The 18,656-nt window shown below is 44.2% G+C and overlaps 1 protein-coding gene across 1 annotated transcript in view; it reads left to right on the top strand.

Annotated features, from left to right (window-relative positions):
• Positions 1–3,397: 3,397 nt before the first annotated feature.
• LOC126159561 (neuroligin-2-like) overlaps positions 3,398–18,656 on the top strand; it is a 136,247-nt gene continuing 120,988 nt past the window's right edge. Inside the window, exon 1 of the mRNA XM_049916559.1 lies at positions 3,398–3,590. Within this exon, the coding sequence (XP_049772516.1) occupies positions 3,398–3,590 (193 nt within the window). The remainder of the gene's footprint in view (positions 3,591–18,656) is intronic.

An 18,656-nucleotide genomic window follows, 5' to 3' on the forward strand; every position in this document is an offset into this window, starting at 1 on the left:
TCTCCCTTCCACCGCCATGACTATGTTCTATCTGAAAAGCACTATTTCTTGAAGCTTTGAAACCATTCTCTGCTCATTCTTTCACCAGCAGTGGGTTTTACGCAGCATTTCATGGGCCTCAGCTGCAGATTTATTCATGTTGAAGCGTAAAATTGAACTTCCTGTAAATGACGAGAATTGGGCTCGTATTGTGTGACACTTACGCCGCTTACATGCAACACCAATTACCGCTACTGACATCTAATGGAAAGCAGTGGAAGCAAAGTTTTAGACCTAATGTACCTTCGTACTCCATTTTTAAAAAGTGGCATTTACATTTTAAGTATTTATATTTTCCTGAAGACTTATTGAGTCTTATCCATATCTCCGCTAATGTTAGAAGCTCAAATAAGAGTTCTAATTTGTGCTAAGGTTGGGACTAGAACCAGGGTCTCCTGTTTCTTAGGCGGATGTGTCATCGACTACACCACGTCTTTTCTTTTGTTCTTTGTTTTGCAAGAACGTATTTGTCTCATGAGTCTCCAGTCATGTTAGTTTGGTTGGAAAGGTTTTGCAAGTGTCCTTTACATGTCTTTGTACTATGTGTAATGCAGCTGCACGGACTATCCTAATCCAAATCCCCTCCTTTACACAAACTTCAGCTCGCACTTCATCTAATTTTCCCCTCGTGCCTTGGCACAAATTGTAACACACTATTACTTCTGTCCTTATCAAAGATAAAACTGATACTCGATACGCCTCCTGGAAAATACAGTTAAATTCGATCACTAGATCACTCGCACCTGAGGCACAGGAAGGATTTCCTCGTTACGTACAAAAAAATGGCTCTGAGCACTATGAGACTTAACTTCTGAGGTCATCAGTTCCCTAGAACTTAGAACTACTTAAACCTAACTAACCTAAGGACATCACACACATCCATGCCCGAGGCAGGATTCGAACCGGCGACCGTAGCGGTCGCGCTCTTCCAGACTGTAGCGCCTAGAACGGCTCGGCCACCCCGGCCGGCCGTTACATACAAAGATGGGGTGCTGTTTCGATATGGAATAGCTCCGACAATACCGGTCAATTTAACAAGGGGATAGTGAGCTGAGGTGTGGCTGAAATTTTGTGTTAGGGAACGCACTCAACTAAGGTAGTCCATGCTACTGTGTCACCTACAATAACAAGTTAGTGCAGAGGATAACACATTTGCCTCATAAGCAGCAGACCTGGGTTCAAGCTCTGGCCTTAGCACAAATTTTAACTCCTTACTTCGGGTATCTTTCTGAAATTACGTAAATTACTCCGAAGATAAAGGTTTTTGCTTATATGAAAATACGTTCCAAAGTACAACATTTTACCTAGACACAAATATTCAATGAAAATTTAAAAGCGTTGCACTCGAGAAAATCTTCGCAGTACTGTATCTAACCATCTATCTATTGCATCATTACTTCACTACACACCAATAATCAGGAAGTGTAATCAAATTAAGAAGTTTTATTATCGAAAACCCGTTACAATTGAAATATATTTGAAAAAAGGAGCCTCAGGAAATTAACAGAAATTACTATTTTGAAGACTGGTAAAATAGGTAAGACATCGAACGAACTGAGTACATTTACAATCATCACATCTAGCATGGTAAAAGCCCTTTTTATGTTTAGGTTGGTGCACGAACGACCAAGTGTGTCTTAAGTCCACATGCAATATAAACAGTTCTAAAAATATACTGCATTTCACTCAACATAAAATTCTGTACATGAAGAACTAATGATATATTAAAAATTTCGTATCTAACAAAAACAAATACTGTAGAATAGGCGAAAACTGCTCATGGCATTCTCTAGTGCATATTACTTCAAGTGGTTCTAATATCAGTCACTAGACTATAGTACCGACCAAAAATCATCATGTGTTCCTAGGTTCACTATCCTCTGTGGCAGGGGTGTCCAACCTTTTAGTTTACCTGGGCCATGTCGGAAGTGGACGAGTATTTTTGGCACGCACATTATATGCTTAACACTAACTGAGGAAAAATAAAAAAAACCGGTGTGGACCAATGAGAGAACAGGTTTGTGTGGCGCGAGATCCAAACTGAAATTATTGACTTTACCAGAACCTCAGATAAAAAGAATTTTATGAATTCCTTTACTGATCTTGTGATAGATTCTCACTTCTTGGACTGAACTGGTACTTGCTCTGGGCCGCTCCCGGTTTGGACACCCCTACTTAGATGAAACACTCGCTCTAGTCCTAAACTCTAAAATACTAGGGTAATCCTATCTTTTTATAAGTACAAAGACCTGTTTATTTCTACAACGGTTTACATCAGTTTACAGCTTGAACATTTAGCTATTTTTCGACATAATCACCATTTCTGTCGATGCATTTTTGTAGACGCTGTGGCACTTTTTGTATGGCAATGTCGTACCAGCTCGCAGCCATGCTGTTCAGAAAGTTATGACCCTCTTCTTTCACCTCGTCGTCGGAGCTGAATCGCTGGGACCACAATTAACGCTGATAGGTACTGTGAGTCCCCGAAAAAACTCAAACGGGCAATTCAGAACCGGAGAAGAGGAATGTTGAGGAAGGGCGTAGACATTCCCATGACAACGCTCGCCCACATTTCGTTCGGCAAACCATTGCTCTCCTGCAAATGTTTCAGTGGATCATAATCACCCACCCACCCTTTAGTCCTGACTTGGCGCCCAGTGACTGTCACCTGTTTCCTAGGTTAAAAGAACATTTGGCCTGAAAGCGAGCTGAATGAAGAAGTTCATAACTCTCTGAACAGCATAGACGGCCGGTGTGGCCGTGCGGTTCTAGGCGCTTCAGTCTGGAACCGCGTGACCGCTACGGTCGCAGGTTCGAATCCTGCCTCGGGCATGGATGTGTGTGATGTCCTTAGGTTAGTTAGGTTTAAGTAGTTTTAAGTTCTAGGGGACTGGTGACCACAGATGTTAAGTCTGATACTGTTCCGATACATTTGAACCATCTGAACAGCATGGCGGCGAGCTGGTATGACATGGACATACAAAAACTACCACAGCGTCTACAAAAATGCATCGATAGAAATGGTGATTTTGTCGAAAAGTAGCTAAATGTTTAAGCTGTAAACGGATGTAAACCACTGTAGAAATAAACAGGTCTATGTATTTATAAAAAAATAGGAGACCTTACTTTTGGGATGACCCTCGCATATAACGTTTCTACTGAAGCACACTGTATGTACCACCAAAAAAGCTGCCTTAAACATTTTACTGGAACTATTTTCGACCATAATATCGTCACCTGGCATACTTAAAAAAGGTGAGGAAATTGTCGAAATTAGATCCATTAAAATCAGGCTTCGCAGTAGGTTTTTGGTGGTGCATGTAGAAACGACATAATTTGTTTGGAAATGCAGCCTGGGATGTCACTCACCTCGCGCCGTCTGTTCGCAGTGGGCGCACGGGAGAGCGGCGGCGCGTCGCGCTACCCCGTCATGGTGTACGTCCACGGCGACTCCTACGAGTGGAGTTCCGGAAACCCTTACGACGGCAGCGTCCTCGCCAGCTACGGCGGCGTCGTCGTCGTCACAATCAACTACCGTCTCGGCGTTCTAGGTCAGTGGCGTACGCAAAGTGGCTCCTTCCCCTCCCGTCAGTGGCACAGATGTCCCATCAGTACTCGAGCGGCCTTCCCCAATGTTGACTCTCACAAGTAGACCACTTATCCGCCCGCCTGCTCGTCTAGAGTACTGTCCCAGCTGCCTTTGAAAACGAGGTCGCGAGCGGAACTCGTGCGCTCAGAAGTTTTGACAGCTTGATGTCTTACCACGCTTTTCACCTCAAGTGGTAAAAACTTTCTCGTTCCTTCTAAATTGTTTCGGAAACCACGGACGTTGCAGCACCTGTGGCTTTAAAAATAAATCTATTACAGTAGAAGTTTACGTAAATGGCCTTTTGTAGCACTTATACTATTTAGTGTAACGCAATGAGAGATGATTCTAAGTGTATAACACGTTGCTCTGAGCTTTTTCATTATCTAATGCTATTTTGTCTAAAACTGACATGGCGAGACCGTGGCTGTGTACAATTATTGTAGGTTAATGCTTACAAAGAAGAAAACAGCAACCAGCCACTATTAATACTGCTATTTATCTAGGTAAATAACGCCGTTACCGGTTTCAAACTGGCAAGTTCATCATCAGACGGCTGTTCACATGATTTTCAAGATACACTTTACATTATCGAATAATAAAAATCGAAAACTGACGATAATGTAAAGAGTATCTGGAAAATCATGTGAACAGCCGTCTGATGATGAACTTGCCAGTTCGAAACAGGTAACGGCGCTATTTACCTAAATAAATAGCAGCTTTAATAGTGGATGGTTGCTGTTTCTTCTTTGTAACAATTAACCTACATTAATTCTTCATTATCTATGAGCTGCCGGGATTTTAATATTGTCCAGCTAAACCCCAAGGACTTGTGCACTCTATATTCTAGTGTTCGATCATTATTTTCTATTTTTGTTCTAACAAGTCATTATTGTTGGTTGGAAATCGTGTAAAATTAATATTTGTATTCAAGATTACGGATTCGAACATTGTCTCGAAACACAAATTTAAGCAGCCTCGTACCATCGTTTTAAGTTACGATTTCTGTGCAAACTCCTTTCATCCTCAAAGTTAATTTTTTACTTTAGGTGCGTCTAGACACTGACAGTTTTTGTTTCATCTTCGCACGGGCTCAGAATTGCACAAGCGGTTGTTCAGCACACTATCGTTTTGTACTTACACATTTTAATTCCCGAATATTTACTCTGTGCCCGCAGGCAACAACTAAGACATTTACAGAAGGTGTTTATAAAACCTTATGAATTGCAGGTACAACATATTTATTTTTTAGAGATATTCTATGCGTGTTACGAGTATAATCTGTTTTACTTGCGTTTGATGCTAATTTCTGTGATTGTTTCGTGTGTGTGTGTGTGTGTGTGTGTGTGTGTGTGTGTGTGTGTGTGCGTTTTTATTTTGGTTTCCATACTGGATGACTAGGTGTTACGTGGATGGTAGTTGAGTAAATGCTGTACCGTGACTGTATGGAGTGAAGTGAGTTGGGAAAGGGTTTTTAAAAGCGGCGACAGGTCGAGTGACGAAACTGTCTGAGCTCTGTAAGGGAGCTGAGAAGCTGAAAAAAGAAATGTCTGCTAATAGATGTTAAGCGGATGGCGGTAGACGGCTAGGCGATGAAATGGATCATAGGTGTGTGGAGGAAAGGATTTGGGTATTTATTGCATAGGGAGACCAAAATATATCAAAATGTTTATAAAGATTAGTAAATACAGGATGTATTTCTCCGGTGCAGTTTTCAGCCAGTTATTCAATACTTCTGAAATTAGTTGTACATCTTCTAGGTATTTTCAACTTTCGAGATGTGTGTGTGTGTGTGTGTGTGTGTGTGTGTGTGTGTGTGTGCGTGCGTTGCGTGCGTGCGTATGTGCATGTTCGTGTATGCGTGCGTGCGTGTTTGAGCTGTATTAGGGGAGGCTGGGGAAAGGGGAGTAGTGTTGTACATTGCAACGGGACAAGAGAGGAGTTTGCGTAATGAGAGAGGCAACGGCTTAGTTAGATGGTTACGGGTTGACAGTAAATTGAACTACAATAAAATGAAATTCAGCATGTCAAAAAAGGGTATTCCGCAAATGATCCAGACTGACGATAATTGGCTTATAAAAAGTTTAACGCAAGATGGAACTATCAATGATTATTCACCTCTGATTCAAAAAACGAAATGTACTGTACCCCAGGCAAGTATAAAGGAGACCCCTCCACAGGAATGGCCAAAGTCAGGTCAATAAACGTGTATAGAATAGAAGCAGAAAGATCTGACTAATATGTAGCAAGGAGCTTATGAGGTGAATAACGAACTGCCTCGACTCTCCCGCACATACTGTTTTACTCGATAATGAATTGCTTTTAGGAAATGAAGCCCCTAACACTGCTTCTCAAAAATACGCAGTTGTGGTAAAAGTTAAAAATCTGTATCAGAAGGTATGATAAAAGTGTTATTAGGAATAGTTGTAAATAGTGGACAGAATTCAGGAACAATAAGTTTGCTTCCGCACTCCTGCGTTCATCAACCAGTCGTAGTTTTTTTGAAAAATAAGTAAATAAAATATATTAAATAGAAACAGCTACAAATTTTAATTAAAATTTGGGTACCCAAAGCACCAAATAACTTGAAAGACTAACTGTAGAAGAATGGGTGACAGTATACTATTGCGTTAAAATATTTAAAAGAAACTTTGGTGTTATGATGATTTCATGTAGCAGGAATAGGATAAGTTTATACTTGAAAGTAATGACGAATAAAGTGCCCAGGATATCGAAGTCAGCTGATATAACTGATGCGAAGACGTTCTGCTTGTCAAGAATCGCTATTGGTAAGCAGTAGGTTTCATTCAGACTCCTTAAAAGCAAGCGATATTACTCTGATACAATGTTTGGAACTGTGCATCCCTACATCCACACTCTCTCTCACAGTGATGACGCTGTAAATGTGTCAACAAACACGCCAATGTCCAGTGGAAAAGTCATGTATCACAAGTTACAACTGTTTATTACTTCAATCTTAATGAATAAACGTGTCATTAAAATTTAAAATGCTGTCACACAGTGTTTATTTCGTTGCTATTACAAACATAACATGAGCAGTATAACCTTTGGTTTTTTTGTTTACTGACTTTAAGCTTAGCGTAAAAATTTGATATCTCAGTGGAGAAACTGAATTTTATTTGTTAGATGCTTAAAATGAAACGTTAACCCACACTTTCGAGTATTTGTTTCTAAATCTAACTGAAAAGGAAACATTGAAACAGTACCAGTCTCTGTAAACTAGCTATTGACGTTACCAAGAAGGTAAAAATACGAATATTATCCATGTGATTATTCCACTCCTTACTGGAATTTAAAGCTATTGTCCACCATTTTCAGCACAAAACCTCTATACTTACGCTTAGGATATTTATTTTGGAATATGGTTGTGTTTACGGTACGCAGTGACAGGGGGGCGTAAACATTACTCTAACTCTGACGTATGTGGAGCATAGGTTTGACTGCTGTAGCTTTTATATCTTATTTTTTGGTTGTGTCAGTCTATATTGCATAGCTAATTTGTTGGTGGAGGAAAAATGAAAAGATTGCTCCATTTTGCAATTTTTCGTATTACTGTCGCAGGCCTGGGCAAGTAGGATAACGGTGGTGTACATGTTGAGTCTGTGCGTCTCCCGTAATGTGTAGTCACCTAAATTTTTAAACATTTTCGCATGAATATGAAATCGCTTGGGATATTCACCGACATTAATGCATCCGCTGCATGAATCAAGGTATTTCCGTGACGACGTCGGCTCCCTTGCGCTACAAATTACAGAGGAGGGCCATATTAATTCTCGGCAGCTGATTTATGCGAGGTTCTTTTTGCCTTATTTCCCGTTTCTGTGCCATTGAAACTTGCTACTATCAGTGAATCTCAATTTCCCTCAGCTAAATTAAACGTATACAGACCAACAGCGGCAGGAGAAAAATGAGTTACCTGAGAGTAAAGTAGGTTACGAAAGCCGCACATAGAGGAACAGCTGGTCAACAGGTGACATTAATTTCCGGTTTTGTAATGTGATTGGTTTGATGCTACATACCTGTGTCTTGGTCACTTCATCACATTTTCTCTACTACTAATGAGACATTGCGGTATTGCATAATTATTACTGTGATACGCAAGTGCCCTCCACAACAATAGAATTAAATAATAAACAATCCGGTAGTTTCTCTTGTACGTCGGTTTATTTTCCTTAATATCTTTTAATTATCGACTAGTCATCAAGTACTCTCAAAATGTGATTTCTGCAATATTTTTGTATCTCTAAAATAAATTTTTAATGTGAATAGTAGGTCGTAAACATGCTACAGCTACTGCATTTACATCTACCTTCTGCAAGCAGCCTTAATTATTATGGTGAACGGTACAAATGTCATTTCTCCCTTTAATCAAATGAGGCTATATGACAGCAAAAAAACCTTTTCAGATCAAAAAAACATGTATGATGTATACAATGATGAGCCAAAACATTATGACCACTTGCTTAATAGCGTGTTTGTTTGCCTTTGGAACAAAATACTACACTGATTCTGCACATCAGGAATCCGACAGTTTGCTGGTAGGTTTGTGGAAGTATGTGGTACTAGCTCGTTAATTCTCGTAAATAACGGGCCACTGATTTGCGTACGCTGTGATGGCACCCGATAGCGACCCCGGTGGGTTACATAGGATATACACAGGCGTCTCTGGTCGCCAAGACATCAACGTAATTTCACCATAATGCTCCTCAAACCATTGTAGCGCGGTTCTGGCTCCGAGACAGAGACAACTATACTGCTGAAGGACGACATGGCCGTGTGGGGAAAACAGCATGTATGAAGGGATGCAGGTCATTCGCAGCTGTCAGCGTGTCCTTGATTACTACCACAGGTCCCATATATGCTTGGGAGAACGTATTCCTTAGTATAATACTGCTCCCACCATCCTACATCCGTGGCGCCCTGCGCCTTCGAATGTTGGAGGGGTCGATCTGCGACCTAGTGTAGCAAAAATGTGATTTACCCAAGAGCCGACACGTTTCCACTGATAGACGATTGAATCCCAATGGTCCCGTGCCCACTGTAATCATAACTGACGAAGTCAGCAAATGCACACTTGGGGGTGGCCTGCTGCAGAGACCCATATTCAAAAATGTGCGATGAACGGCGTACTCCGAATCATTTGGGCATGCATTGTGCTTTTTCATCAGAGATGCCACTGATTACCATCTATTCTACTTTACGGGGCACACGAGCCTCTGAACCCCATGTCCTGTCAAGAATCGTGGGCGTCCTAAAATTTAGCGTCTACTGGTACTTTGACTGTCCTCTTTCCGTAGATGCTTACGACAGTAGCACGTGAACGTTCTTCGAGCTTCTTCGTTTTCGAGAGACTCGTTTAGAGGTTCCGCGTAGTAAAAGTCTACCCTTCGTCACATTCGCTTATCTCAATGGATATCCCCGTTTGTAGTCCATATCTCCGCTGGGGTGATCTCCCGTCCGTGTTTGTACCGCTTACATATTTCTGTTACCGCGTCACGTGTCCGCAACGCCAACGGGCGGCATCCAACGCCGCGATAGATAGTAGTCAGAATGTTTTGGCTGATCAGTGTACATCCGAACACAAATGAAATATTAAAATTTGTACTAAGGCCAGGATTCGAGCCTGGGTCCTCTGCTCAGTAGGTAGTTGCGGTAACCACTACGGCGCCCTAGCACAGCTGCTTTGCTCAACCGCACACACTATCCTAGCACGCCTCCGGCGTCAGTCTAAATTCCCATTCACTCCTCAGCACACTTAGTATTCCCCCTACATTCGAAAGTATTGCAGAGACTCGTCCGCTGAATTGTAACAGCAACTCAGTATCAAACGAAACGAGAGGTCGTGTATGATACCCAGGCATAGGTACTTCAATCGAATCGAACTATATAGTTCCTGAGATCTTTACAACTCTCAGACTTGTATGATATGTATATATGCATAATGAAGTGACAACGAAAGCTTGTACCAAGGCCGGGAATCATATGCAAAGCCATTTTGCCAGGATAGCGCAATGGTTAGCGCATCTACCTAGTGAGCAGGAGACATGGATCCAAATCGCGGCCTTGGCACAAATTCTCATTCGTCGCTTCAGTCTGCACACACACACACACACACACACACACACACACACACACACACACACACACACACACACACGCACACACACACACACACACACACACACACACACACATATATATATATATATATATATATATATATATATATATATATATATATATATGTGTGTGTGTGTGTGTTTGTGTGTGTGTGTATATACCACTGGCCATTAAAATTGCTACACCACGATGATGACGTGCTACAGACGCGAAATTTAACAGACAGGAAGAAGATGCTGGGATATGCAAATGATTAGCTTTTCACAGCATTCACACAAGGTTGGCGCCGGTGGCGACACCTACAACGTGCTGACATGAGGAAATTTTCCAACCGATTTCTCATACACAAACAGCAGTTGACCGGTGAAACGTTGTTGTGATGCCTCATGTAAAGAGGAGAAATGCGTACCATCACGTTTCCGACTTGTATAAATGTTGGATTGTAGCCTATCGCGATTGCGGTTTATCGTACCGTGACATTGCTGCCCGCGTTGGTGGAGATCCAATGACTGTTAGCAGAATATGGAATCAGTGGGTTCAGGAGGGTAATACGGAACGCAGTGCTGGATCCCAACGGCTTCGTGTCACTAGCAGTCGAGATGACAGGCATCTTATCCACATGGCTGTAACGGATAGTGCAGCCACGTCTCGATCTCTGAGTCAATAGATGGGAAAGTTTGGAAGACAACAAACATCTGCACGAACAGTTCGACGACGATTGAAGCAGCATAGACTATCAGCTCGGAGACCACGGCTGCAGTTACCCTTAACGCTGCATCACAGACAGGAGCGCCTGCAATGGTGTACTCAACGACGAACCTGGGTGCACGAATGGCAAAACGTCATTTTTTCGGATGAGTCCAGGTTCAGTTTACAGTATCATGATGGTCGCATCCGTGTTTGGCGACATCGCGATAACGCACATTGGAAGCGTGTATTCGTCATCGCCATACTGGCGTATCACCCGGCGTGATGTTATGGGGTGCCATTGGTTACACGTCCCGGTCACCTCTTGTTCGCGTTGACGGCACTTTGAGCAGTGGACGTTACATTTCAGACGTGTTACAACCCGTGGCTCTACCCTTCATTCGATCCCTACGAAACCCAACATTTCAGCAGGATAATGCACGACCCCATGTTGCAGGTCCTGTACGGACCTTTCTGGATTCAGAAAATGTTCGACTGCTGCCCTGGCCGGCACATTCTCCAGATCTCTCACCAACTGAAAACGTCTGGTCAATGGTAGCCGAGCAACTGGCTCGTCACAATACGCCAGTCACTACTCTTGATGAACTGTGGTATCGTGTTGAAGCTGCATGGGCAGCTGTACCTGTACACGCAATCCAAGCTCTGTTCGACTCAATACCCAGGCGTATCAGGGCCGTTATTACGGCCAGAGGTGGTTGTTCAGGGTACTGATTTCTCAGGTTCTATGCTCCAAACTGCATGAAAATGTGAAAATGTAATCACCTGTCAGTTATAGTATAATATATTTGTCCAATAAATCCCGTTTATGATCTGCTTTTCCCCTTGGTGTAGCAATGTTAATGGTCAGTAGGTGGTCAGGATGGTCCGTTCATCGTGACCGGGCCAAATATCTCGCGAAATAAAGGTCAAACCAAAAAACTACAAAGAACGAAACTTGTCTAGCTTGAAGGTGGAAACCAAATGGCGCTATGGTTGGCCCACTAGATGACACTGCCATAGGTGAAACGGATTCCTACTGCTTTTCTTTTTAAATAGGAAGCCACATTTTTTATTACGTATTCGTGTAGTACGTAAAGAAATATGAATGTTTTAGTTGGATCACTTTTTTCGCTTTGTAACAGATGGCGCTAAAATAGTCAAAAAGATATGGCTCACAATTTTAGAGGAACACTTGGTAACAGGTAGGTTTTTTAAATTGAAATACAGAACGTAGGTACGTTTGAACATTTTATTTCGGTTTTTCCAGTGTGATACATGTGCCTTTGTGAACTTATCACTTCTGAGAACGCATGCTGTTACAGCGTGATTACTTGTAAATAGCACATTAATGCAATAATTGCTCAAAATGACGTCCGTCAACCTCAATGCATTTGGCAATACGTGTAACGGCATTCCTCTCAACAGTGACTACTTCGCCTTCTGTAATGTTCGCAGATGCATTGACAATGGGCTGACGCATGTTATGAGGCGTTGTCAGTGGATCATTATAGCAAATATGGTTCAACATTCCCCACAGAAAAAAATATCCGGGGACGTCGTATCTGGTGATGGTGCGGGACATGGTATTGTGCTTCGGCGACGAATCCACTTGTCATGAAATATACTGTTCAATACCGCTTCAAAAGCACTCCAGCTATATGCCCGACATCCATCATGTTGGAAGGACGTCGCCATTCTGTCATGCAATGAAACATCTTGTAGTAACATCGGTAGAATATTACGTAGGAAATCAGTATACATTGCACCATGTAGATTGTCATCGAGAAAATGGGGGCCAATTATCCTTCCTCCCATAATACCGCACCATACGTGAACACGCCAAGGTCGCTGAAGTTCCACTTGTCACGACCATCGTGGATTTTCCGTTGCCCAGTAGTGCATATTATGCCGTTTTACGTTACCGCTGTTGGTGAATGACGCTTTGTCGCTAAACAGAACGCGTTCAAAAAATCTGTTATCGTCCCGTAATTTCTCTTGTGCCTAGTGGCATAACTGTACACGACGTTCAAAGTCGTCGCCATGCAATTCCTGGTGCATAAAAGTATGGTACGGGTGCAGTCGATGTTGATGTAGCAATCTCAACACCGTAGTTTATGAGATTCCCGATTCTCGCGGAATTTATGTGCACTGATGTGCGGATTAGCTGCGACAGCACCTAAAACACCTACTTGGGCATCATCATTTGTTGCGGTCGTGGTTGACGTTTCACATGCGGCTGAACACTTCCTGTTTCCTTAAATAACGTAACTATCCGGCGAACGGTCCGGACACTGTGATGATGTCGTCCAGGATACCAAGCAGCATAGATATCACACGGCCGTTGGGCATTTTGATCACAATAGCCATACATCAACACGATATCGACCTTATCCGCAGTTTGTAAACGGTGCATTTTAACACGGGTAATGTATCACGAGCAAATACCGTCCGCGCTGGCGGAATGTTACGTGATACCACGTACTTATACGTTTGTGACTATTACAGCGCCATCTATCACAAAGCGAAAAAAAGTGATCCATCTAAACCTTTCATATTTCTTTACGTATTACATGAATATGTAATAAAAATGGGGGTTCCTATTTTAAAAAAAACCAGTTAACATCCGATTGACCTATGGCAGCGCCATCTAGCGGGCCAATCATAGCGCCATCTGGTTCCCCCTTGAAGCTAGACGAGTTTCATTCTGTGTAGTTTTTTCGTTTGATTCTTATTTCGTGAGATATTTGGCCCGGTCACGATCAATGGACCACCTGGGTCTCCAGCTCCAGGTTCGAATCCTGGTCTTATATTGGTAAGCATTCTCCCTTGTCCTATTCCATTCTTGAATGGTGCTTGGAAAGTATAACTGAACGTAATGCTCCGTTCGAGTTAGCACTTTCTACGGCGGTGGCATCGGTTCCTCTCCTCCCTTCAAGGCGACCTCATCCCCATCCCCCAGCACACCCGTCCCGAATCCAACTCCTGATGTTATTCTCTCCTCCCCCAACCTCCTTGGTCGCATAACGGTGGATGTCCTGGAGCCTATTGGTAGTGACCATCTCCCTGTCCTCCTCACCGTTTCAGACGGACGTCGCCCCCGCCCCGACCCTCGTAATTACCCTCCCCCTAAGTACGTCCATGACTTTTCCCGTGCCAACTGGAATGCCTACCAGGATTCCCTCTCCACCCTGGTCGATAGCCACCCTCTCACCTACCACCACCCCGATGATGTCACCCATGCTGCCTCCTTTCTCCAGCAGACCTTGTCTGAGGCCGTGGAGGCCCACGTCCCTACTGTCGCCATCCACCCCCACCGTCCTACCTTACCCCCACAGACCGTCCTCCTCCTCCGTAAATCCCGCCGTCTCTACCGTGCCTTCCTCTGCACGCGTGACCCGGACACACTACGACGCTACCGGCAACTCCAGCGACACATTAGTAATTTGCTCGCGGCTAAGAAACGCCGGGACTGGCGGCAGACATGCACCCATTTAAATACTACCCTACCTATCAACTCGTCGAAGTTCTGGTCAGCCTTCCGTCGCCTTACCGGAACTAAATCCTCCCCCTACTATCCTCTTCTCCATGATGATCACCCCTTCCCTGACACCCTTAGTAAGGCCAATCACTTTGCCTCCTACCTCTCCGATGTATTTTCCATCCCTGATGGTCCCCAGTTCGATTACTCCCTCCTCCCGGATATCCGCGATCGAACTGACACCTCTGTCCCTCCTCTCGCTCCTGGTTTCCAGTACTTGGACAACATTGCACACACGGAACTCAATGCCCGTATCACTACACAGGATCTCATTGCTACACTCCGCACAAAACGCAACACCGCTCCTGGTCACGATCGTGTCTCCTACAGTCACCTTCGTGAAGCTCCTGTCTCTTTCCTCTCCACCCTAGCCAGGCTCTACAATGTAGTCATGTCCACCGGTTACTACCCTGACCTGTGGAAAACCTCCCGTATCCTCATGTTCCTTAAACCTGGCAAACCGCCGTCCGCCGTCTCCTCCTACCATTCCATCAGCCTTACCTCAGTCTTCAGCAAGGTCCTGGAATCTATCCTCAGCCGCCGCATCCATCGGCATCTCTGCCAGCACCGCCTCCTTCCCGTTACCCAGTGTGGCTTTCGGCCGTCCTTCTCTTCCGACGTTCTTCTTCTTCACCTCACTCATCTCCTTTCTGACCAGCTTAATTCCCGTCGCTCTGCAATCTTCCTCTCCCTTGACCTCGAACGCGCTTATGACCGCGTATGGCATTCCGGTCTCCTCTTCAAGCTCCAAACCTTCGCCCTTCCCATTAACTATGTCCGTCTGATCGGCTCCTTTCTCTCGCGCCGTCCTTCCTATGTCACCATCCAGAACACAGATTCCTACACCTTTTTCCCCTCCGCCGGTGCGCCCCAAGGCTCCGCCCTCTCCCCCCTTCTGTACCTTTTGTACACGGCGGACATGCCGCCACCGTCACCCCCCGTCCACCTTCTCCAGTTTGCCGATGACACCGCCTTCCTTGCCCTTGCCCCCACCCTGCAGTGCTCCCAACACCTTGTCCAATCCAATCTTGACTGGTTCACCGCTTGGTGCAACCAGTGGTTGGTCAAGGTCAATCCCTCCAAAACCCAGTGATCATTGTAGGCAAAGCCACACCTTCCTTCCGCCTCCTTGATTTCTATCTCACCATCTATGGCCGTCCTATCGCCCTCACTCCCACTCTTAAGTACCTTGGCGTCACCCTTGACAGTCGCCTCTCCTGGACTCCCCATCTCCGGACAATCCAAGCCAAGGCACATTCCCGACTCCGTCTCCTCAAGCTCCTTTCCGGCCGTACGTGGGGTCCGGACCCCTCCACAATCCTCCACACCTATAAATCCCTCATCCACCCTATCCTTTGTTACGCCCATCCGGCCTGGATCTCCGCCCCCCCCTTCCTTTTATAAATCCCTCCAAATCCTTGAACGCCATGCTCTCTGCCTTGCCTATCGCATCCGTCTCCCCTCCCCCACGCGGATCCTGTATGATCTCATCCCCTTTCCCCACCTCTTCCTTTTCCTTGAAAGGATACGGATCCTGTACACCTCCCGCAAACTCGATCCTCCTCATCCGCTTGTCTCACCCATCCTCTCCCACCCCCGCCCACTGCCGCGCCTGTATTCCCACGTCCCACCCGGTCTCTATCTCTCCACCCTCCTCACCCTCTCCCAAGGTGGCTTCCGCCAGCTCCCCCTCCCTGATGATGTCCTCCTCCCCTCCATCTACCGCTCCTATCAACTTTGATCCTCCCCTTCCCCACATCCTATGTCCTTTCCATTAGGCACCCTCCCTCCCTTCTCTTTCCTTTTTCCCCATCCCCTCCCTCCTTCCCTCTTCCCCTGGGCTTCCCCTCCCCCTTCCTCCCTCCCCCCTCTCTCCCCTGCCCATGGCATCTGCTCTCCCCTCTCCTTCTCCCACCCCCCCCCCCTGCTCCTCTCTTGGCAGGTCCCCTGACTCGTACACGGATAGTGAACATTCGCGCGCCGGAGATCAACGCCTCGTGTTCTGTGTGTGCCGTCATTTTGTGCTTCAGTGATTCAGTGTTATTCGTTTTGTGCCCCTACGTTCACGTGTGACAATTTTCGTTTCTGTCTGTGTGGAAGTGTCTGAACAATTTTATCTTGGACTCTACGCCCGTGAACGGCACCTTGTATTTTAAACAGATTCTGTTGCCATAGTTGCTATGTGACACTTAATTCGTAGCAATTAATATTTTGCTTTTTTTGGGACGTGCGTTCTGGTATTGTAACAGCAAACGTATCCGTGTCGAGTAACGCCATACTTGTAGAGTAGGCGGTTGTCTGACCCTCTCCCGCCCGCTAATTGAATCTGTGACAAAATACGCTGCTCTTCAAAGGAACGTGTCTATGTCTTATATTAAATATATCTCGAATTTGTACCTGACAGAGAAGTGTTACTCAAGAAACGATCGAATGACGATCTGAATTACCAGCTCTTTCATAGGTGAATTATATTTCCGTAGCATTGTCCCAGTGTAAATCTGCGTGACACTCTCCTTTCCGACAGTTATATTTGATATATCCATAAATAATAAATAAAAACATAGAGCTATCTTTGAGAGGTCATTCCATTTGATTTTGCTCCGTAGACATTCTTCTCTGTGTCATCAGGTTTCTGAGGTTCTGAAGCGACTCGTCAAGCGTTCCTCTCTTCTGCCGACCTCTCCATTTCAGAGTAGCACTTACATCCTTAGTTATTTATTCGATATAGTCCAATCTGTGCCTTCTCCCATAGAGATTTTACTCTCCACTGCTCTCTCAAGTACCGTAGAAGTTATTCCTTGATGTCTTAACAAATGTCTTATCATCTCGTCCCTTCATCTTGTCTCTGATTTCTATGTGTTAATTCATTGAAATATTACGCGGAGAACAATTTCATTCCTTTTCAGCTCAATTAATTTTTAACATCGTTTTATAGCACCACATCTAAAACGCTTCAGTTCTCTTCTTTGCCACATTCCCAGCGGTCCATAATTCTCTTATACAATGAAGAGCTTCAAACGTACGAGTACATTTTCGGGGATGTTTGATAGTAGTAGAATTGTTCTGGCCAGGAAAGTCCTCTTTTCTGCTGGTCGGTTTATCATCTTCTCGTTGCTTCGTCTATATTGTGTTAATTTGGTTATAAGGTAGACTTACTTATCCTCGTCCAGTTCGCGATCACCAACTTCGATTTTAAGTTTAAGGGTAGTTTCATTTCTGTTACTCCTCATTACTTTCGTCTTTCTATGGTTTACACTCAGTACAAATTTTCATCAGTTTATTCATTCTATACGAGCGGTCCTGCAATTTTTCATCGTTTTTACGGATTAGGGCACTGTCATCAGAGAATCAATTAATTATATTCTTTCATCATGAATGTTGAATTCCCCTCTTTAAACCTCCTCTTATTTTCGTTATTGCATTTTCGATGTTTAGATTGAACAGTAGGATGAAAGACTGGCTCCCTGTCTTACGCCCACTTTCTTTCGGGCCCTTCGTTCTTCGGTTTAGATTCTTTTTCTTCCCTCTTCGTATATGGAACAAATTTCCTTATCGAACAATGGACAATCCAGGATGGAATGTAACAATACCAGAGAAGGAAAGTTGCTACTCACCATATAGTGGAGATGCTGAGTCGCGAAAGGCGCAATAAAAAGACTCACACAATCATAGGTTTCGGCCATTAAGGCCTTTGTCAGCAGTAGACACACATACACACACGAACACACGCACTCACGCAAAACGCAACTTGCGCACACGTCTGCAGTCTCAGAGAGCTGAAACTATACTGCCGACTACACTAGTGTAGTTACAGCTCTCTGAGACTGCAGACGTGTGCGCAAGTTGCGTTTGCGTGAGTGTGTGTATTTGTGTCTACTGCTGACAAAGGCCTTCATGGCCGAAAGCTATGATTGTATGAGACTTTTTATTGTGCCTATCAGTGCGTGGTTGTGTGTGTGTGTGTGTGTGTGTGTGTGTGTGTGTGTGTGCTTGTGCGTGTGTAAGGAATATTCGAAATCTAAATATAAATAAATCAATAAATAAACAAGCGATATTCCCAATACACTTAAACGTTTAAGTGTGGTAATATGCTTGGCAGCTGCAGAGATTAACAGAATCGTAGCCGCGCGGGATTAGCCGAGCGGTCCTGGGCGCTGCAGTCATGGACTGTGCGGCTAGTCCCGGCTGAGGTTCGAGTCCTCCCTCGGGCATGGGTGTGTGTACTTGTCCTTAGGATAATTTAGGTTAAATAGTGTGTAAGCTTAGGGTCTGACGAACTTAGCAGTCATGTTCCATAAGATTTCACACACATTCGAACTCTTTTTTTGAACAGAATCGTAACAGATTGCTGAAGTACGATTAATACAGTGAAAGACGAATCCAGAAATTACATGTCAAATCTCTGATGCTTACGCCAACGATTTTATACAGAATACATATAAATAAATGCGTGTACTACGTTTTTATATTTCTCTTATGTGATATATTACCCCTAGAATTTATCCAGAAACAGTTCAAATCCACTCTTTCTGAACAAAGTTTTCAGGAGGTTTGGTTCAAATGGCTCTGAAGACCATGGGACTTATCATCTGAGGTGTTCTGTCCCCCAGAAAAAAATGGTTCAAATGGCTCTGAGCACTATGGGACTTAACATCAGACCCCTAG

This window comes from Schistocerca cancellata, chromosome 2 (assembly GCF_023864275.1).
Source record: "Schistocerca cancellata isolate TAMUIC-IGC-003103 chromosome 2, iqSchCanc2.1, whole genome shotgun sequence".
Taxonomy (NCBI): domain Eukaryota; kingdom Metazoa; phylum Arthropoda; class Insecta; order Orthoptera; family Acrididae; genus Schistocerca; species Schistocerca cancellata.